General features: G+C 34.3%; 2 protein-coding genes across 3 annotated transcripts in view; one reads left to right on the forward strand and one right to left on the reverse strand.

The window, feature by feature from the left end:
* Positions 1–445: 445 nt before the first annotated feature.
* On the reverse strand, positions 446–10,774 carry LOC117334126 (28S ribosomal protein S29, mitochondrial-like). The gene is made up of 13 exons (XM_033893583.1): positions 10,390–10,774; positions 8,708–9,018; positions 7,651–7,752; positions 6,695–6,803; positions 5,861–5,953; positions 5,256–5,392; positions 4,437–4,511; positions 4,004–4,083; positions 2,987–3,071; positions 2,675–2,734; positions 2,196–2,288; positions 1,261–1,375; positions 446–737 (listed from the first exon to the last, which is right to left on the reverse strand). The coding sequence occupies exons 1-13, from the start codon at positions 10,445–10,447 to the stop codon at positions 652–654; spliced, it is 1,404 nt and encodes a 467-aa protein (XP_033749474.1). The 5' UTR covers positions 10,448–10,774; the 3' UTR covers positions 446–651.
* A 178-nt stretch (positions 10,775–10,952) lies between these two features.
* The window catches only part of LOC117334632 (histone-lysine N-methyltransferase ASH1L-like), a 55,511-nt gene continuing 42,378 nt past the window's right edge, over positions 10,953–24,085 (forward strand). For both annotated transcript variants that reach the window (XM_033894351.1, XM_033894352.1), the window contains exons 1-5: positions 10,953–11,082; positions 13,034–13,444; positions 13,738–17,284; positions 17,539–18,460; positions 18,944–19,066. In XM_033894351.1, the coding sequence (XP_033750242.1) occupies positions 13,121–13,444; positions 13,738–17,284; positions 17,539–18,460; positions 18,944–19,066 (4,916 nt within the window). In that variant the 5' untranslated portion in view covers positions 10,953–11,082; positions 13,034–13,120. The remainder of the gene's footprint in view (positions 11,083–13,033; positions 13,445–13,737; positions 17,285–17,538; positions 18,461–18,943; positions 19,067–24,085) is intronic.

Raw genomic sequence — 24,085 nt, forward strand, 5'->3', positions numbered from 1 at the left:
GCATTCTTGAAAATGAAATATATAGAGGATATCTAACAGTGTCTTCAGTAATACCAAATATATTTCACGAGTGGGGCTAATATTTTGATATTTTTCACGAGTGCGCATTTTTTATCAACAAAAAACCTACCCCGTATGCTAACTAGGCCTACAGCGATAATTTGTAAACAAAATATGTAGTTCCCCCTATCCAGGTGCTGAGATATATGTCGGGCTTTCTGATTGGTCAATTATTTTTGGTATTTTCTAATCATTAATTCGATTGGTCAAATCAGCAAAAGTGATATTTTTCACTAGTGATAAATATCACTTTTATAGAATGAATAATTTTTGATATTTCACCGGTAAAAATGTAATATAATGCTTTAATCAAGTATATGTACTATCATTATATTATTTTTAGGCCCTAATTAATTCTTAATTATAAAAGTTAATAACAAATGAAGTAGATTTTTAATCGCTGATTTTATTACATTAAAACACACTCATACACTTTCTCTTCTGTAGATAGTCAATTATATATCCAGATGAATCATTTTTCTTCCTTTCTTTTGTGCACACAAACATATACACTCATGTATTCATCTGAAAACAACGGATCCTTCAGCAATAACAAATTGTCCATTGGTTGTATACTAAAAGTTCTATACTTCAGATTGCTCCACATAGTTTAGAAATTGCAAATGGATTATTGTTGGTCAGGAATTTGATCTGCTGGTGTCCTGCATCTGTTCTTGCTACAAAGACAAAATCACATCATCTATGAGAATCAAATTCCGATATATTTATACCATGTACTTTTTGCATATAAGAGCAGGAGATCTTTTTTCTTGATTATCTGGTGCATTAACAAAATATAAAATTACTTTTATTTATCATACTAGCTAGTTCCAAAACTGAACATGTACAACTATTTATAGAAAAAAAAAGAAATCTGAAATAGTCAAATCAAAGATGGCAACCAATTTAACATTTTGCTTATATGATACATTCACAATGTACATGTTTGTTGCTAACCAGGAATTAAAATCTGGCCCAAAATCATTACCTGTATTTTATCATGTATAAAACTACAATTTTCTAAACTAAAACATGAAGTAGACAAAAGGAAACTTCATTTATTGAAAGCATTTGATACATCATTTCAAGAAAGTTCTACAATTTCAATTCTGATATAACTTCAAAAGACTGTTTCATAATTCTGAGAAAGTTCATCCGATTTCAGTTGTAATGACGGACATTAGTGAAGCATGTTGTTACCTGCAGGGTTCTGAATCCATTGTTTATGTTCATACAGATCTAGACAGCTATTCACTTCCTTTGCTGTGTAATTCTCAACATGAATAGGGATGAAAGGTTCTAGTTCCTGAAAAGCCTGAAAATAAAACAAATGTGTAGCCTAACATTCAAACCAGTTGGTATTTTATCTGCACATGTAGAAATGTATTTCAGATTTTCTTATATACCTGACTAACTACTTTAGATATACAATGGAGGCTTATCAAAGCATCGCCTTAAATTCTTTACTTTAAGAGTTAAATATGTTTGTAAATAACCCAAACAAGAGTTGTCAGAAGAAAACATAACTTGCCGAGTGGGGTAAAATTTGGAATTAGTTTTTCAAAAGTAGGTCAAAGATCACGGTCAAGGTCAGCAGGTCTGCAAATTTAGAGTACCAATGGAAAAGTCTTGTCACAAAGAAAAAAATGTAAAATATGAAAGCCTTATCTTGGGCCTGTTCGTTAATGCGGACAAACTGGTTCGTCAGTTTTTAAATGTAATATTTCAAACATATATCTTGACGGACCTGTAAATGTTCATACAGGCCTTGGGAGTCTTTGTCAAGGCTCATCTGAAAAAAATATAAATCATCAGGTCTGTCTTTATTTCATAAACGAACAACACGGGTCCAATCGGTCCGTTTGGACTGCAAAAAAGAAAATGGCCCTTGTTAAGTTAACATGCAGTGGCCCTGGTTAAAGTTTTCTAAAGGTAGGTCAAAGGTCAAGGTCAGCAGGTCCACAAATGTAGTACCAAGGAACAAATTTCAAATACCTGTACCCTCATTAGTAGTGACACAACACTGTTTTATAAAAAAGACTTTAGCCTAGCTGCCTACAGACACCGACGCTGGGGGTAAAGCAAAAGTTCCCCTGGACTTCAACCTCGTCCCTAGTAATTTGTTCTGAACTTACTTCTTTTCCAAGTAAATAAAATGGTGTATATTTTTCTCTCTCATCCCTGGGGCTGATCTCTTCTGATACAGTGCAAACAGCCATTATGTTTTTCTGAAATTTTAAATAGCTTTTTTTGTGTGAATATATACAATGCACATTTATAAAAAAAAATTGTCAAAGACAACCAACTATTAAAAATACTACACAGTATAATTCTAAAATCATTTTGTTTAATAAAAAAAATAATATATATATATAATATGCAATGGAATGATGTTCAACACCCTTGTTCAAAAGTTTAATCATTCCTTAACAATAAATGAAGCTGACATTAAAAAACTTCAGTATCATGAATGACATTTTTTGTACATAATCTCTAGTTATCTATAATGTTATTATTCGTTCCCTGTCTACTCCATTTTTTTACTATCACAGTAATGATAGGTAACAAGTTTATGCAGCAATGAAAAAATAAAATTAATAGTGTTGGATCTTACATTGCCAGAATTGAGAAGTCGTTTGAAACTGTCCACCAGGCACAACTTTTCAGCATGGACCTGATGTGAAAATTAAATTCATAAGGTACACAGACAACAGTACAAGATGATTTTTTGATGCACAAAGAGTGTGACATTATAGAATTTTTTAAAGTTTAAAGTCACTAAATTATGAAATAAGAAACTTTTCTTAACTTTCAATTTCTATATCATATTTACATTTAATGATCAAGAAACTATGAAAGCATTAAGACGTTTAAAATTTGTATCATATTTTTGTTACAATGTCAAAAAAAGAGTATAGTAGCTTACAAATAGCTGCTTTTCTAATGGCTCTCTGATCGTAGTAGGTCTGAAGAATCCATTTAAGCCATCAATAGCTACAAGAACTTTAAACCTGAAATAATAATATTCTCATGACATATACCTAGTATAAGTAAGGTGTTGTTTCTCTGCTATATTTATAACACCAATTTTCTTAGACTACAAATTTTCTTTAAATCCATAATAATCCATAAACCTCAGCATCTTTATATCCAATGTCTTACAAACAACCAGACAAATTTGAATTAAAAGAATCATGTTTTGTGTTATATAAATTCTAGGCATCTCCAGAGTTTTTTGGTTTGGTTTTTGTTTAACGTCCTATTAACAGCCAGGGTAATTTAAGGACGAGCCAGATTTTGGATGTGGAGGAAAGCCGGAGTACCCGGAGAAAAACCACCGGCCTACGGTCAGTATCCAGAGCCATGTATACAAATATACTTATCATTAACTGTCAGTATAGTAAATTAGGATATTTTCAACTAGACCTTATTTACCTGTTAATCAATTTAAAAGTACTTGGTTCCTCTTATCTATTACATGTTCATACATTGTATACTCATACAACTATCAGTGGTAATTGAACATAAACACTTCAGTAGCTGAAAATGACACTGTTTCCTTACACTTGGTTTTGGTTTGGTTTGTTTTTGTTTAACGTCCTATTAACAGCCATGGTCATTTAAGGACGTGCCAGGTTTGGAGGTGGAGGAAAGCTGGAGTACTCTGAGAAAAACCACCGGCCTAAGGTCAGTACCTGGCAACTGCCCCACATAGGTTTCAAACTCGCAACCCAGAGGTGGAGGGAGCTAGTGATTAAGTGTCGGGACACCTTAAACACTCGGCCACTGCCGGCCCACTTTGACACAGGCTAATTAACAATACATACAATTGTTGTACAATAACTGTTAACAGGATTATTTAATAAAATACAAGTAAACTGAATAACAAATGAATTTTTTTTGTTCTAATCTTAGCTTCATGTATAATACTGCAATGGCTCACTTGTTGTTTGAAGCATGAGTTATCACTTCATCCAGCAATGCGCCCACCACATCATCAGCATATTTCTGTCGCAACAAACCCTGTAACAGACATTTATTGGTAAATTAAATACCATTACATTGAAAGAGTATTTCAGTCGCAAGTATCCCTGTTATTGACTCAGGGAATAAAACCAGGAAATCTTATTGCAGAGGAGCCGCCATATTGTGTTCTTTAGAAAGTGGAGTGAGAGTGTACCTGTTAAACTTTCTAATCACTATTTATCATAATTTGCAAAACCATTCTCCAGAATGCTTTCGACCTTTGTAACCTAACATATAGTCGATTTTATGGCTGTATAGAATATGACAACTAGTAGCTCTTTAAAGTCGTAATGGAATAAATCAAAACTGACCATGGTCACTTTTTTCTCCTGCTATTTCAAAACACTTACAAAGTCTATCAAGGACTTGAGAGGACTTCCTGCTTCAGTAACTTCTTTCTTCGTCCATTCAATATTTTTTGTCACCTAAAAATGAATTTAGAATCAAAAGCTTTCAAATCACAAGCAGTCCTTGATAAAAATGACAATCTGTTTAAAATACAGATCAATTTTACAACATGTATCAATCAGATCGTAAAAATGGCTACCTACTCTTTCAAAATTATTCAAATTACATGTAAATGCATTGTGCCTATATTTTACAACAGTTGAGAGATTAACAGGGACCAAGGTATTTGGCAAACACTCTAACTTACTCATTAAAATTACATTAACTTGACTCAGAATTTACTTTTAAGTTCTTGTACATAATATGATGCATAGTTGTGCTTTCCTGAGCAGCATTTTCACTCAATAAATTTTGAAAAGAGTAATTGCCCTTTGTTGCTCCCGGCGTTTTGATCTTGTCCAGGGATCTTATCACTTAGTTATGCATTTATATACAAGAATGTTTGTCACTTGGGCATGGGACAGGTACATATTTTGAATCATATATCTACGAGTCTCAAAACTGAATTTTTTTTTTTTACACATGTACTACCAATGACCAAGAAAAATCAATAAAAATATGAGACCACTCCATCCAAAACTTTTTTGGAAATAGTGAAAATAGTATTAATTATTAAAATCAAGAAAAAGAAGATGATGAACAAGTCTGCCTATAGCAATATGAGAAAATACTGATGTATGAAACACTAAACTCTAAAGGGTACTTAAATCAATCAGATATAGATATTTTACTAAAAATGATAATTGCCTGTCAATTTATACCTTCAAGTCTTTTATCAATGGAGCATTGAGAGCAGCAAAGTAGGAGATCCAGCTATTTGCTTGTTCTGGGATATTGGTGAAGCCCGCTCTAGACAAGGAAGGAGTAGAGGAGGTGTGGTACTTTATCCAGTCATTCACTGAAGAGAGAAATGTCATTACACACATATCTGGTTTTTTCACACACTACAAACAATTGGTGTACAATTAAATGTGTTTTCATTTGATATTATTGTTGTACACAATATTCATGTATCATTCGATTTTCAAGCCATATATACCATAACACAGGGACCTAACACAAAATTCCAACCAAAATAAATATTATAACAGTTATATTGCCTGTTAGTTGGGAAGCCCCTGTGATATACACAAGTTTTTTCTTTCTGTTTCTAACTGGTATTTGTGGTATATCACAGGAAGTCAACCTCACGTATGCTATATGTGACAAAGATTTATTTCTGTAGACTCGTGGTCAATGGAGCATCAGAATGCATCATTCTTGTTCCAGATATTCAGGAAAGTTTCAAGTTTATGTCACAAAACATCAATGCATTTAGTGTCCAAATTTTCCATTAGATTTATTTCAATAACAATAATTGTCTTACCCCATGGTATATGAAGAAGCATGTGATTTTGTTTGCCACAATAATGCATCACATGACTTAATGTGCAAGTCTTCCCAGCTCCTCTCTGTCCATCTATTAAAGGTCAAGGTCAATACAAGAAATCTCAACTTTTTAAAACTTGATACTGTTACTGTAGTGTTAATTATTCCATTTGATCATTTCATATAAATGTATTCAAAACTTACATAAATCTGCCTGATAATGGATTGCCATAAAATCTATATCTGTTCAATAGTATTTTTTTCAATATTTGAAGCATTGAAGTATCAGATACATCAACAGCAACATTTAATCATATTAATGAAATAAGATATTTAAATACAGATACATGCATCTCTATTTCATATAGATATATCATTCTATTTAATATTTCAAAAAATATTTGTACAAATGTATTTAAGTACAGATATCTCCAATTTAAATACAGATATCTGTATTTTATCAATACAGAGGGATATATATAATTCAAATGAAGATATCTGAATCAAATGGGTAAAAATCCCAAATGGCTTGCCATACTAGTCTGCCTTAAGATGCAACTAAAAAGTTATCTAAAAGTCTGATTATTCTCCTTCTATAAATATACATTTTATAATTATATATATATATATATATACATGTGTGTATAAGTATGTATTTTGGTTGATATTATTGGTAGTATAAATTAAAACTGGAAAGTCTTCTTGCCCAATGTAATCCATTGGTGTCTATTCAATGTTACTTATATCCCTCTCGTTATAGCTTAATGGTTACGACACTGGAATCTTTGTATAATTAATCAAAATTCCTTCATAAAATTAATTAAAAGGATACATATAATAAATTTTGGCAGAGGGCAGTTGTAGCTGCTGTTTTTCAAGATGTCTATTATTTCTAATGCAGGTTTGCGAATCATCAAAGACAGCTCTCCAAATGCATTTGCCTGAAAAAACAAAAATGCTATATTTTACAAATGTAATTTTTCTCAAAAAAAAAGCATGGCAGGTAATATCCATTACTTTAAACAACAATTTCAGTAAATGCCAATGTAACAATTATCATAAGAGTCTCTTACTCACCAGTAATTTCCATTTCATACGAGATCTATTCTACAAGTCTTTTCATTCCACTGAAGTAACGAATCTGTCACAAGTTTTATATCTTATACATGACCTATATAGCTAGAATTTAGAAACTTGTGTAAGAGTCTGTTTATCATAAAAGTATAGTCAACATTTTCATGAAAATTTTTGTGAAAACAGTACCTTCTTTAATAATCTAAAATGACAATATTTTCTTCGGGGATGTCACAGTGTAAATTTAGGACATCCCAATTTTTATAATCAACTGCAAGGATATTAAACTGGGTTTTTGAACATGTTGTTATAACGTTGGCATTGATAACAATACAGTTTTGTGATTAACTAGAACTATCGCCAAGATGGCTAACTATACATCGGAGGGATCAAACTTTGGCAATATTAATTCAGTAAACAGTAACAATATGACAACTAAAGCTTAAAAAATATATACAATGTACTGAAAAATAATTCAAAGAATTCAAGAATTTCAACAAAGGGGACATAACCTCTGTGAAAAGGGTCAAAATTGAAAATCATGTGGACACCGCATTAGGTCATGGCTTAACCAAGTAAGTTTAAAAAATCTTCACTAAAATTAACCAAATGCATTGCAGCACAAATCCTGTCTACAAGATGGAAGGACAAGGTAATTCCAGCATACCCTGCCTAATTTTCTTGCAGGGAATATAATATACAGTCATTGCTTACCTGTTCTTTGATAATTGGATTAATGAAATTTGGAAAATACAACTTTTGGTCTTCTGTGCTAACTGTGTAATATTGTCCTTCATGATCCAAGGTATGACTTATCTGTAAACACAAAATGCCAAAGCATATGACAATCGTTTGTAGCTACATCAATGGCAAAGTCATATAACATCTCAGTGTAACAGTGATTGATGCTTCAAAATACTTCACAACACTTATGATATAAATACCAGTAAAATACATGTATTATCTTCCCTCCTCATATCGCCTTAAGATTGTCTGATGAATATGTTCTTTGTTGTAACCGTTTAACAATCAAGTACAGTGCATTATTGTTATATCTATTTCAGGCACAGGGGCTTATCACATTGCTATGAGCCGACCCCTTAATCACTAATATATACCTGGTAAGTGATCTAGGGGTCAGACCCTTGTTTTTTTGGTTTTTTTTATTCTGGGACATTGGAGGATGCCAAGTCCCTGTGATTTCAGAAACACTATGAGCTTACAAGGCAATGAGTTATTAAAACCACCAAACTTTTGTTTGGTTGCTCTGACATATTATATATTACCACAGCAATTATGGTAGTAATGATATATATAGTGTAATCAGGTTGTCATGCAGTAACATTTCAATTTTCACCAGTGTGTACCTGTAAAGATATGCAATAACATTACGTTATGTCAAAAGAAACAACACCTATATGTCACTTTTCCAAAGCCATGAATGTTTTTGGTTCCTTTTGATTCCTTCGTCGTAAATGTTTTATCAAATGTACATTTTAACATGTATTAAAAGGAATCTACGTATACTTGTTTAAAAAAAATTTATATGCAATAGTTACTTGATCTAGATCCTCTGTCCAGTGTGTACAATAACATTTACATCAAGAATTCAAACATGTTAAAATCCTGTCTGTTCCTGGTTCATATCTATTCAAGGAAATAATGGATGAAAATACGTCTGAATTCTTCAACCATGTTGGAGATGATGAATTTAAATGTACACAAATCAATATAACAACCATGACAACAAAGACAATGAATATATACTAACTGGATCTGACTCTGTAGTCATGTATGGGTCTTGACTTGTGACTCTCCCTCTGCCAGATTTACTCAAGTCACCAAGTTCCATTTGACTTTGTGTTGAAAATTCTTCATCTGATGAGTCACTAGAATCTGAGCTATCAGAAGATGAAGAATCTGTCACAGAAGAAGCACTGTCTCTGACTTTTCTCAAGCTTTCACTAAAGGAAATTCTTTTGACTGGTCGATTTGCAGTATCAGTTGGCAGATCTGAAGAACCATCTCCAGATGATGCTCCAAAAAACAATTTTGGAATTTTGTTAACACGATGAAAAGGACCTGTAATTATAAATAACACAAGAAAAATCACAACAAGGACTAGTACTATGTGAATCCTATACAATTACTGATTAAAATCTATAAGCAGCTTTAATTTAGGAAATGTTCAGTAAAACAGACAGATTATATATGCTCCCTGAAAAGTATTGCAACTCAGGAATATGCAGTGATGCATATATTATATTGCATGTGGTATGGAAGAGATCTAGGACAATTATTTGAATTAGCATAGAATGAATCAATGATTTTGCTGTAATTGGCATTAGGCTTGTATATATACATAGGGTCCTAAAAATGGTATACATGGCACACAAACTTGCCATCCTACATACTTCCTTTTCAGTTTTTGACCTACAAGCAAGTTAACTGTTGTCTATATGAGACATACAGACTAAATGTTGCAATTGATACATCTTGTGATCTTAATTATTCAACCTTCAGTAAATCAGAAAGTATGGTCTTGAAAACGATATCAAAATGACAAGACTTTTGATCTCAAAGTCACCTTCATCCTTCGGAATTGGATAACAAGTTGACCTTGACATTACAAGAAGGAGATGCAGCAAATAGAATAATACTATATAATTATTATACATTAACAGGATATTCAATTTGACCTTCATGACCTTTACTTTTCAGTATAAAATCAGTTCAAACAATTATATGCAATCATGATATTCTGCAATGTTTTACCAATTTGACCTTCATTTCAAGGACATTTATATTATAGTACCATACTATAGATACCAACAACACAACTTTTTTTTGTTTCTGTTGAGAAATTATGTCAAAGTTGACTATACTTCATAGTAGTCATGAATTAAGTTTTGACAATTATGATCGTTTAGCTCCTGTTGTAGCAGTTTTAGTATTTGACACTAAAAGTTTCAAATGCTTTTCACATTCAACCATAGATTTATATGGGGGGCAAGAGACAGTAAATTAGATCTAGCACTGCATCATGTCTAATACATTTTTTTTTATTCTGCAGACCACTAACTATACAACATATTGCAAAACTTGGATCAAATTAATGTTGTTTGCAAGTTAAATAACTAACATTAGCTCTGTACACATGCTAACTTTTAATGGATACACACTAAAATATAAATTCATATGTTGTTTTTGGATGTTGAATGGAAATAGCCAGTTCGCCATCAGTAGAGAAACAGCTTACCAAACAAACAAGATCACCCCTCAGCCTGTGCATCTACCTATGTTATAATTGAGAGTGTGATATGGTCTGATGTTTAGTTTACACAAAAATCAATATTCTTTAATTCTGCTGTAAGTTATTTCCAGAATAGGCCTAAAAGTAAACTTCCAGGGTGCAATCCCATTCCTCTTACCACAGTTCAAGCTGTCACTTACGTGTAAGAAGTCTTCGGGACAGCATTGAAGCCATTACGACTTTAACGCTGGTATTCATCTTGTACCTACTTAAAGATTTCTATTAACCGTCCATTTCATGTGACCTGCCTAGGCCTACATCCACCGTTTTCTTACTGTAAGCTGACATATGCATTGATGCATTGTGGGTAAATATACGAGCACCTGTCCTTCGCCGTTATTCAAGAAGAATTAGCTGTATATACACTTTATGAAATATATACCATCACGTAGTTCTTCTATATTTATTGATAAACAACTATAATTGTAACGACAATTTAGCAGCAGTAACGTATTTACGCGTCAAGTCATTTGCATATGAATTGCACCAAAACAACTCCGAAATTCATCCGGGCTGACACGCCACAGTTTCTAAAACGACCTTCACATTAAATTAGAGTACGCCTACATCTGGTTAATTTAATCAAACTTAACATTTGCATTGAAATTATTATATTAGTAGTTTTTATTCATAAAAATATGCAAATTGGTTGTAATCTTTGTAAAAATAAACTATTTAATTGTTTTTCGGAATCGAGGAATTGTACATCCCTACGCATCCCAACCACAAACGCCATATTGGTCATAATAGATTATGGCGTAGTGGATTGTGTTTTGAATTGGCAATCTGTGATTATTCCGTTTCTCGTTTTAATCACTTTGTATACATAACAGGTAAGACCTATATGGATCTCCATGATATATATACATAAATTTAACGTCGATAAATGTCTTTCATTGTTGGAACGTCTCGTGGTTTTGGCGGGTAAGACGGTAGATGCGTGTGTGGATTTCCTTGGCTTCTTTTCTGTGATTGATTTTGAAGTGAACCATTGCAGAAAGGTGTGATTGTGTGCAATAACGTCACACGTTGTGTTAAATATAGCAACCTACAGTTGCATACATACATACGGGGATCAACATGAACGTATAATGGAGCATTGGACTTTGGTTGTATATCAGGAGTTGTAAACAAGACTGGTGTAATTTACCTGCCGTGTGAATCAACAGTGTGTACACAAACACCAATCATATTTATATATTGTCAGCCAAAATATTGATTCATATGCAATGGACATTTGTGGATTTACAAAACAGTGTTTATATTACAAGTGTTTACATGTTTATATTGAAACGAAATTGAATGTAACATACATTGTGTATTCTATAATGCACTGACCCAATTAACAACAGGGAAGGATATCACAACACTTCTTTTGTTATGTCCCATTATTTAGTACTTCTTTTAACCATAGTACCTTAATATGAGGGCTAATTAGTGTCATAGCAACTCATTTTCCATATATTATTTATCATACCTCTAACCATATTCAGAAAATATGTAACCTGTACAAGCTATGTACACAATACAGGTAGATTATTTATAGTTGTCTTTCTATAATGTTGCATGAAACTCTTAAGTATCTGAATCGCTGATCATGAGTTTGCATCATTGAAGGCCAGAGATAATGCATCTGGGTTCTAGAACTACAAGACATGATATTCATGTATGCACAATATACTTTTTGATTTGCTGTAGCATTAAATATCACGTCAGCTTGTAGACATGGATTTGATGTTTATAAAAAAGCAATCCATACAATACTAAGCAAACCAGTGCTTATTCTTTTATGTTAAAACAGAAATCTTATTTTATGTATCGAATGTTTACTGTATAGAACTGATTGTAAATTGTAATGGTAGTATTAAACGCAGAATTGATAACAATATCAATTATAAACTAAATATGAATCTGCACATCTAAATTTATAGATTCTAGTCTATCTTTATGGGGTATTGACTTACTATTCAATTGATGTAAACAGCACAGTGCTATTATAAGCAATAATGACGAGGAAAGGATGCCTGATATATATATAGAGAAAAGTCTATAGTCAACACTTTTCATCATAGTCTGATAGATAAGGCTGAATCTCGCCCATGTGTTATAATTTAATGTGTGCTAGTATACATACACACCATACAGGTATTTAATGGATTTTTTGAGACTAGGATATATATTTGAGTCCTGGATTTGTGCTTCTTCTGTCGAGCTCAAATTTGGAGTACCCTCTAATGCCACTATATCTCTTATTATTGGGACTCATAACAGTTTTGAAAGTAGTTCTCTGGACTTACATGAAAAAAATACCATGAAAATTACTGATACACTGTATTTTGAAAATTTCTACTGGCTGACTTGTGTAAACTGTTAAACCTTTTACATCCTAACCTATGTATTTCTAGCCATTCATCAGCATCTGAAAGAAAGTAATTGTGTGCACTACTGGTGAACTGGATTCTAGAAGTGTTTATTCTATTTTATGTTATAATTTTGCAAGTACTGTGAACTCCAAAGTTAGTGGAATGTAAACATTGCGGCATTATCAATCGAAAGTTTGCAAGATTCAATCCAACTTGCAGTAAATAGGAAGTAGCTGGCTGCAGTATATTTTTATCATTATATTTTTAACTGCCTTTATTATTTAATATTTCAATTGAGCAGAATAGAATTTCTGTATCTGCACTTGTATAAAAAGTACTTTGGTTTAAGGACTTACTGGCATGGATTAACTCCCTTTAATCACCTCTCTATATTCTAAATTTAATCTATTTTTTCTTGCAGGTTGGCCTCCACTGTAAAAAAGAGGGTCTGGTCAGTCAACCATATGACTAAGACGAAGGCTTTGGCCTGGGGTTGTGTGGGGAAGACATGAATGGGACGGGTCCAGGAGCCTGTGCGGGTCGAAGTTCCAAGGAGGATACCAACCACACCCTTGATTCAAACTCCAGTTCAAGCGGTACTGATTCAACATCAGGATCATCAGACAGTGAATACAGCTCGTCAGATAAAGAATTCTCAATTCAAGCTACAAATTATTCAAGAGGACAATTAAAACTCAAGATTTCAGCTCGAAGAAAAAGTTCAACATCACCAACATCTCCATCTGCAGATGAAGAAGAGGACAACATCTTATCCACAGAACTAAGTGACAGTTCAGAGGAGGATTCAGAGTTGCCCAGTAAGGATACTGAGGTATGTATGTTTATTAGTAACCAGTATATATATGTTGTAATTGACATACATCTGGCTAGATTGAATTTTGCTCATTATCTGCGATCTTCCCAGAGTGTCATCACAATGCCAGTTGCCGCAGGTATATGGAAAAATTTCAATAAAACATCGAAAAGTGTTAATATGATTGGTCAGGTTTAATATTTGAATTTTTCATAATTAAAAAAAAATATTACAATCTTTTAGTTTTAAAAGATATATCAGTCTCATTAAAAGATATATATCAGTCTCATCTTGCTTATGTTTATTTTCAGCAAGCGTCAAGAACCGCCAGTGTGCAGTATGTCAGGAAAACTCGGTGTCCGAAGACGTCAGCCTCATCTACAAACACAGAAAGTGATGATGTTTTTCATAACAAGGATCCAGGAAAGCAGTTAGATAACATTGGATCCAAATCAAATCTCAATACAAACACCAGTATAGGCGTGAAAAAGAAAACAAACAACCATGAAAAAGATCACCGTCAGATTTCTCCTTTAAACCAATCTGCAGAAGTTTATGAGGGTAGTAAGGTAAATCCAAGTGGCAAAGCTACCAAAGGAAAGTCCCCCTCAGTGACGGATCAAAGTAAAAAATCAAATTCAAAATCTTTGAGTAAGAAATCATCAAAGTGTGGCACAGCTGATTTTACTCAGTTGAAGAAAACCTTGACAGAGCAAATGGCTGCTAAGGAAACTGACAAACAAACCAGAGCACCAACACCAATAGAAAAAAGAAATATTGGTGATACAGATGTAGAAAAAATGAAAAGTTGTGACAAAAATGAATCAACTGGAAATGTTGATTTGAATACCTGTGATAAGGATTCTCAAAATAGTGAAATTAGAAGTGACATGACTTCAGAAATGAAAACTTCAAATGTGCAAGAGACCAACAACACTGGCGATTCCCCAGAAAGGGACTGCCTAGACAACAAACAACATGATAACATATTTGAAAGAATGACAGCATTTGGAGGTCTTCCCCCTAATGAAGTGGGGAATATTGATAAATGTGAAACTTCAACAAAACCAATCAAAAAGAGAGTTAAACCTGGCCGAGCAGGTCGACCTCCTAAAAATAAGTCCCAGTCATTAGTGAACAATGATCGAACTCAAGTCGTGCCTTCTCGAGACATTGACAACAAAACAAACTGTAGTGAGTCTGAGGATAAGGAAACTAGGTGCAATATGGATGATTATGAATCTCAGTTGGTGGGATCTAGACCTTGTGCTTCTGATGTCAGTGATAACTTGTTAAGACTGGATAACATGGCATCAAATGTGTCGCCAGACAGTGGTATTCATGATCAATCCATCGCAGGTTCTCCAGTGGGGAATGAATCGCCTAATTCTGGGACATTGTCGGACACTGGTTCACATAATAATCAGCATGTGTTACAAGAGCCATTGTGTATTCCCACATCGGTGATAATGTCCACGGGTATGTCATCTGCATCATCTACCATATCTGAAGTTCAGTCTTCCAAAAGTTTATCATGTGGAGCTGACTCGTTAACATTACATAGAACTGAAAGTGTTCATTCATCCTTACAATCGAAATCCCCAAATTTAGGAAATACATTAGGTGTCACAATCCACCATAAATCCTTGTCGCCATCACGGCCACACCAGATGTCCGACACATCTAAGGTGATGGACACAAGTGGCTGTGACAGTGAGACCAGTGACACTCATGTTTTTAGTGATGTTCATGTTTTCAATACATATAGTCCCAGTCATTCTTCATCGTCACCGTCACCTGGCAAGAAAAAGCAAAGGGTTGGTAGGCTTCCTAAGAAGCATGAGTTTTTAAGGAAACACAAAAGCAGCAATCTCCTAAAGACTGGTCAAATGCCTACTCGGATAGAGAACTCTAGTCCTTCATCACAGATCCTAGATTTTGATGGAAGACTTGGCTCAGTGGCTTCCGTGTATGATGTGACTAATCTGGATGTTTCTCCTGAGAATCCTGGTCTTTCTGCACGGAAAAAGATTAAGTTAGATAATCCTACAAAAATAGTGAAAAAGAGATTAAATAAAAGTTTAAGCAAAGAGACAATACCTGCAAAAAATGAGATTAAAAAGAAAAGGGGTCCAGGTAGACCACCAGGACGACCCCCTGGAAGACCACCCTTAAATAAGAATTTGCATGTGACAAGTACTACTATCAAGAAGCGTGGCCCTGGAAGGCCACCAGGTACAGGGAGGCCCATAGTGAAAGTTAAACGTGGTCCAGGCAGACCACCAAAACCTAAGGATGGTAATGTGCAGGTTGAAAAACGAAGTCCAGGTCGGCCTAAGGGCTCAAAGAACATAAAGAAAAATACAGAAAACACCACATTGTTGAATGTTAAATCTACTGAAGTTCAAAATCATTTTCATCACGCTGCGGCAGCTACAAGTCATACATTATCAAGTGTATCTAACCAGAGTTCTGTTCCTCATGAGTGGTTAAAACTACCTGAATTAGACATACCTGAAGATCTCCCTCTATCCGATGCAGCATTAGAGCTTGATTTGTCCAATATCTCACCATCAAAACTTTCAGACTTTTCACCCAGCAAACTGTCCGACATTTCTGCTGTATCACCTTCCAAATTATCGGACATGTCTCCCCCAAAGTTGTTAGATATCTCACCAGCAAAATCGTCCTCAAGTGAATCAGTGAAGCGGCCAAGAGGTAGACCTCGGAAACGTCCGTTACTGGATTTAGACAAAAGTGTGAAAACGTCAGGTAGTGTGAAATTAACATCAGGGAAAGTTGATGATTATGAATTTGATACGCTAATTCAAAGTGTGCAAGACTCTATAAAGTCACAGTTCTCACCACAGATCGATCAGGAAATTCAGGACAAGGTAGAAGATGATTTGGAAACAATTGAGCCAACACTGGCACCAATATCTCTCTCACCGATACCAAATAGATCTCCGAAGATAGTTCCAAAAATACGCAAACCAAAACTTCATGTGATGATGCGAAAGCACAAAAAACGAGGAAGGAAAAAGCACAAACCTGTTGCATCACACAATACAACTGAGTTCAGCAGTAGATTTTCAGCTTTAGGCTCAAAGTTCAAGCTTGCCAGTGCAAAGACAGCTCTAGGTTTTGTAGACAAAAGCAGTCAAATGTTTACGTCAAGGAGTTCGCTGGACTCAAATACTAGTGGCAGTGTGCAAAGTGGACCAACATCACCATGTAGAGATTATTTGCGGAAAATCAGATTCCAAGCAAAACAGAGAAGAAAAAAGATCCTTTTCTTCAAGTCCAAACACAAAAATATTGTTGATCCAATGTTTTTGTCAGATTTGGAATATGTTGTGAACAATTTTCATTGCTTAGCCATATCTGACCGTGAGGAGACCTTCATCCGTGTGAAACCTGGAGAAGTGCCATTACCTAGTATATTCAAACTCACAAAAATCAATGTAAAACCTAAGAAAAAAGACCAAAGGTTGCTAGGAGGATTTGTGGAAATGGAGCGTGAAAAACCAAAAAAGCTGAAAAGCAGGAAAGAATTTGAATTCATCGAAAAGTGGCTTGCGAAAGAAAAACTTAAAAATGTAAGGAAGAAAAGTTTCTCTATGGATGACAAACTTCCATCTCCTACAGACATCAGCATCAACAGTCAGCAATGTTTGCCCCCAAAGAAGCGACACAAATTGTTCTCTGCATCACAGACCAGTGCTGTCATGCAGCATCAGAACTCGATTCAAAAGCAGGTAGTCAATGCAGAGACCCCAAATCCCCTTAAACCTCCAGAAAAGAGAAAGCCTGGCAGACCCAGAAAGACACCATTGCCTCCTGTACTATCCACAACAGGTCTTGTATTAGTTTCATATATTTATGCGTTTAAATATGAATTCAAACTAGACCCTATACATCATATTCTTAGAGAATGTATAATTTGTCAGAATATTTGGTAACGCTACATTTAAAGCAGTAACAATATCATTATAATAGTATTTGTGAAAATCTATATTATCGGGCAATTAACTTTTAATATATTATTTGTAAATGTAAGAACTTTTTAATGTTTTTAAAATGAAATATGCATTTATTTGTATGTCTTACAGATGCTTGTCAGAAGAAAACTTCAGAACATCACACAGTGCCTGCCAAGCAGGGTGCAGTACCTGGTGCAAAGCGTGGTAGGAAGCCAAAGGTAGTGGTTGAAGCTCAGCAACTTGCCAACACTTTAAATTCATCTGAGACACATCAGAGCGTTACCAGTGTGAACACAGAGGTCTGTACTACAAACTCTACCAATCATGTGACAGATCAAAGTTGTGTTGAACCAAAAAACATATCTGAACAAAGTTTAAATTCATGTCATGTACAAGATCAACCCAATGTGCGTTTTGAAGAGTCGGTTAATTTTGACAATGACAAGGGTAAGGGTTCATCGTGCACCCAATGTAGTCAGCTACAGGCGACTGTCCCGCAACCAAAACGACGGGGTCGCAAACCAAAATATGCTCGTGTTGAATCAAATTCTAGTCCCAATACCAGCAATGCAGCTGCCTCTGCAAAATTTTCTACTAATTCTTCTGTGGCAGGAAGAATAAAGAAAATTTTGCTTCAAAAAGGCAGGCGTATAGTGGGTAAAGTTGGAAGACCCAGAACTAAACATCTCACGGACAATGGTAGTAAGAACGATACAAATGCTACATGTGTGCAAAAAAAGCGTGGACGTTTTACAAAAATTATACATAGAAAAAAATCTCATTCTCGGTTAAAGGATAGTGATGTTGTCTCTCCTTCGGATAAGAGGGTTGATAGTGCTAATTCTCAGGAGGACAATGTTGCTGAATGCAAGTCTGTGGACACAGTAGAGGCTACAATTGATTCTGTGATAAGGTCTGTGAGCTCGGAGTATGAACCTCTGCCGCCACCAAAACAACTTCAAGATGGTGCAACAGACAAAGTAGTTGATAGCTTTAAGGAACCAAAGAGAAAAGGGAAGAAGAAGCGTGGGTTTAGAAAAGCAGATGTTGGGTAAGGAATAAGTTGCAAATAATTATTATTGATTTGTCAGGATTCCTGAAAGCCATTATGAAAAGGATTTTCTAAAAAATTATTCATATGGAAAGTAAGCTTATATCGATGCAATGAAATTCAAATTTACCATATAATTTTGTACTTTACATAACTGAAAGAAAAAAAACAATTATTGCCTTTGAACAAATCATTGAAATCCATTGTTTATGTTATTACCTAATTAAGACATCAGATTTACTGGTTTCTTATATATACCTTGTCCTATTGTTTATGCAAACTATGACTTAATGTAGATTTAGAAAGTTTGATGAGATTTTACTAATCTAGTAAATACATATGCTCTGAAATGTACATATGATTTAAAAAATAAATCTCTGAAAATGAAGCTGTCGCTAATTAGTTATTAAAAGTTTAAGATTGGTTAAAAATTGGAATTATTTCTTGTGATTTGATGTTGATATTTACATATTTATACTTCAGGAATGTATCAGATTTGGAGACACCAGAGGACGGGGCTGCAGGGAAGAAAAAAGAATGCCCCCAATTGCCAAAGAAAAAATACCAGAAAGCAGGACTGTTCTCAGATCAGTACAAAGAAGAAGAGTAAGTTTTTATTTAATGTAAAATGATGTAATATAATTAATGGTACACATGGTGTTCACATAAATAATTCTATTTTGGGAAAACATAAACAGAATAAATGTAAACGAGGGAATAAATCCAATACTCTTCGGGAATAAGTATGCACATGATTTTTTCACAATATGTTGATAGTAGGGGATGCAGATTTACACAAGAAGGATATGCCAGTACAGGCGATATATTGAACAAGTTTTATACTGGAAGAGACGAGAAATTTTTTTAAAAAAAGGAGAGATTTACTTCAAGTGGGAGAAAATATACACAAGTTTGAAAGTAGTAGAGGCAAAAATGTATACACACTGTTTATCCAGAAAGCATGTTAGCAATGAAAACATGATAATTGCTGTCTTGTAAGTGACACATGTTTATTCAGCTAATTTTGGAGGTTTGTATGCTGAATTTGAAAGTTGAGTACTTCATGAACATTCGATCTTTCTCTAGTTACGTCATAAAAGCTGTGTGGCATTGCTGGCATATGACAGCATTATTATACATAATACTGAAATGATTCCTGACATTCTAGCAACAGAATGATGGATAGTGAATGACTGAATGCAATCACAGTTGAGAAACAGCTTCCCTTCCATTCTAATATGACCTTTGTACAGTCTTCCCAACCGTAGTAGCTGATGACTACTTCACTGAACAACATTTGGAGAGCTGTCCCATGTAAGCTTCAGTAATTGTGCTCAGGGGAATAAGTCTTTCCCAAGGACATATAGTCGCAATAGCACAGAACAGTTGGTGATATTGGCTTCCTGTGAAATCCATACTGTCCAGGATAGGGATAGGACCAAAAAAAAGTTAGACTGATGCATTACTGACTGAGCTGTCACAGAAAAATTGTACAGAGGCATGCCTGCTAAAGTTGAAAATTGAGTAAAATGATGTTATAAAAGGGACAAAATTGTCAAATCTGCTAAGTAACCAAGGATCATACATAATATTGCTAGTCAACTTCTTTTCAGGAAAGGTAGATTGCTCTTGAGCCAAGTCCTGTGAACTGAATGACAATTAGCAACAGCATTCATTCAGGTGATACTGAAATGATTCTAGACGTCTTCATGATTAAGGACATTCTGCCAAAATGCTAGGAACTGCAGTTTGCTTCTGTCTCGATGCTGTGCTATAGTAGAATTAACTTATTTCGCTTTCGTCTAAAGGTATTTAGTATGTGAATAAATATAGCTCCAAATGACAGTAATACGATAACTTTGGCCAACATCGGGCTGCTCCAGCACAAACGTTTTGATTAATTATTCTGGTAAAATCAAGTGTATAAAATTATACTGACAGGTTTATGCAATATGCTTATAGAAAAAGAAAAAGCCGAAACAGTTAAATTTTGGCGAAGAAAAGCTCAACAGATATAAATGATGTGTATGCTGTAAATACTTTGTTGACAAGGAATTACTAAATCCATTTCTTTGAAAAATGTAAATTTTCAAAAATATACATTGTGCACAAGGATGTGTGAAACACCTGCATTCAATGACAGATGGTACACTATTTTAGTATTATATAGCAAGTCACAATGGAAAAGTTGTCAAGGAAATGGGGTCGTGTGCTTTCTGGTGCTATCGTGTACAGCCAGGGGCCATACAACTTGTCTTCTCAATGCCCAGCAATGAAAATCTTTTCACCATTACCATAAAAAATGATATGAATCAGCATCTGTTCACCTCAAAGCTGCAACAAGTGATTTAATTGTGATACTGATATGACCTTGAACATTTAAAAAAAACAAGAAACATGACCTTGAACATTTAAAAAACAGTTGTTTACTTGTTATATGAAACTGAAGACCAAGTGAAGGTGATATTTACTGTCTGGACATGTACATGAGATATTGTTGTTTACACTTACAGTATATGATTAATAGTTTGATTTTATAAGACAGTTTTAGTTGATAGTGGGTAGGATACAATGATAGACATCAGCCTTTTAGAGAGCTAATTCTTTTGTACCAGGACTCTTTCTCACTGGTTTGGGATGAGGCCTTTTTGTCTCATTTTGGGAAGAAAATTGATGAATTCGGAAAGATTTTTCCAGAAGTAAACTGCAAATTTTGGGAATTTGTCTTTAAAATAAAATAATTCCAAACGGTAAAGGGCCCCATTAACGGCCCCAAAAAGCCCTGTGTACATCAATTATAAGCTGTTAGCTGAGACATATTTGTAATGTATGAATGATATAATAAATGTCATAAGCAAAAGTCTTAAAATCATGTCGGTGATATGACACGAATACAATTGAATTAAAAAAGAAAAATTGTTTTTAGATGTTACCAAAGTAAATAGAAAAGCTGAATATGAAAATTGAACAAAAAGTCTTTATCTATTTTCAAAATGATGTGATCCAAGACAATTGGGTCAGGTCTAAATAAATTGAAATTTGCATCAAGTTACAAATATATATGGAACACTACATTACTGAACACATACTTTGACTGAATTCAGAATTAATTATTTAAAGATATGATAATTAAAACAATGCATCTATGTATTGCCCTCAGGATGTGAAGCCTAACACATCTTATTTGACTAATTTAATGACATATTATAAAATAAGGAAGATAAAAAAAAAATGCTACCTGTTTACATAAAATGGAAAAAGAATATGCATACAGTAATTTCACTCTGCAAGCAATACTGTTATGGTGACAATGTTAGGGTTAGCTGTATTCATGAAAGGTGATTAAATAGGAAAGATAAAATTAGTTCGTAGTTGGTATAGTGTTTCATTGACACTGATCATTTATTCACAAGAAAATTATCAATTAGCGGTGTTAACGCATGGATGGTTGAAATCGGAGTTGGTGATGAGATTAGATAAAGGTGACAAAATGGGAAACCAGAGTGATGAATGGCCTTGACTTCTATATGATTTACCTGTGTACAGGCATGTACAGTTATACCTCTGGCCATGACAAGTCACTTGATTGGTGTATATTGTCAGTTATTGATCCCCGTTACAGGAAGATGTAGTAGATACATCAGGCGATGCCCCGACCAAGAGCTTTGTTCTAATTAATTTATAGCATTGAATGTAGCCTGCTTGGGGACTATTTATGGTTATGTTGTTTCCACAGGTATTTTATATATTGGCGTAAAACTGATGCCCGACTGAGGCAGGTTATAGTGTTGCTAGGTCCCGATGGGAGAGATCATCTTGGCAGGTCATTACATTAATACAGATTACTGATAATGAGTCATGGTTCAAAACTTCTAAGTTAATTACATAGAGGACACCTGTTTCTATACAGTAATAAAAAATAAATTGAAAATCCAGGTAAATATATCATCAGCTTTTGATTGCCTGGTTATATATGATTAACATTTTAATTAGAGTAAAGGATATCCTTAGAGATCATGGAAGATGACATGTACAGCTTGAGGACCTGTTCTGTCCAAAATTACATTTCTGTACAACAGAACACAAAAACTGATTGGCTGCAGTGCCATTAATTGCCCATCATTAAAAATATCATTTTGGTTCGTTTTTGCATGGATAGAACTGAAACTTCTGAGGAAAAATTGCTTTGTGGGGCTACAGCTGTGTTCTTTAACAAACTTTTTTTTAACATTTAACACATATTTTATCTCTCAATATTAAAATGCTTAATTTACTTTGAAGTTGTTGTTGAATTACAACACATGGGTGTTGGTTTATTATTTTATTTTTAGGATAATTCAAGTTTCTTAAGCTTCAACATTTATATTCAAGATATTGTAGAGAAAGAGGCAAACACATGTAGACTAACCGGTCTTTTGCAATCTAGTCCTGTAGTTTTGTCCTGAAGGCATTTTTACCGGTAATAAAGTTTTGTACCTGTACAGGTGTAGTCTATTTTCGTACCTATTGGCTGCAGTGTGAAAGATACACCTGTAGTGCACTCTTAGTTTACATATCAAAGTTACCTGTGGAAATCTTACACCTGTAGTGAAGAGAATGGCAGAATTCATGTGGGTCACAAGATGATAATAACATTTATAATTTAATTTTCAAATTTATTACCATTAGGAGTAGATGTTAAATGTTTTTTTATTTGCTGTATTGATTATTCTGTAAATTTCCTAGAACACAGACTAGAGTGTCTGAAGGAATACTTTGGACATAGTTAACGTCTCAGTTTTATTTTTTTATTTTTCCAAGTTAAAAATTGCTATGAAATTTAAAAAACATGTCAAGTTCTCCTACATACACTGGTAACGTAAATCATGCTCTTTTGTGAAAATTAAAACAGATTACTGGGTATTTGTCATCCCACGTAGGGATAAAGACATTATTTGTTATGTCAAGAATTAATGAACATAATTATATTTTCTAACTCAAAGAGTATTGTAAGTGAATACCCTGAAAAGTACTTCTATTTGTGGGAACTTCAGAATACTGTTGAAATAATGTTAAAATATGGTATTAGAAGGGTAAACACATCATAATCATATAAAGAAATGGATATGTTACAGTTGAGTATAAATCCGTGCTTGCTGATGATGACTTAGCTCAGTGTTAGAGCATCAACTTAGAGAGTGATAGGTCATTAGTTTGAACTCCCAACATGGGCAGGATATTTTTATTACTATGTCCAACCTGGTGTTAAAGATTTGGTGCTATTGACCACACCAACTGTTATTATGAAAACCCATGTGATGGGGCAGGTGCACGTGACCTCCATACCTTTTCACATCTGATCGGGGTATCAAACCCTGGCTGCCTCGGTGACAGGCAATGCAAGTGTGTTCCTAGAGAGTGTATAGGTCATCTTATATTTTCTGGTGGGCATTTCTCTAGCCTAGTAGTGGCCTTGGACATTTAATTAGATAGCAAAAATTGAAAGTCCCTTGTTTGAGCCCCAATGTGTTTTGTTTCATTACTCTGTTATATTACATGTACAGATGTAGCTACTTCAGCTTGGATTGTTGTTGGTAGGTTTAACACAAGGCCTGTTTGTCTTGGTTGCCTATCCTGATTGTGTAC

Source organism: Pecten maximus, chromosome 9 (genome assembly GCF_902652985.1).
Source record: "Pecten maximus chromosome 9, xPecMax1.1, whole genome shotgun sequence".
Lineage (NCBI taxonomy): Eukaryota > Metazoa > Mollusca > Bivalvia > Pectinida > Pectinidae > Pecten > Pecten maximus.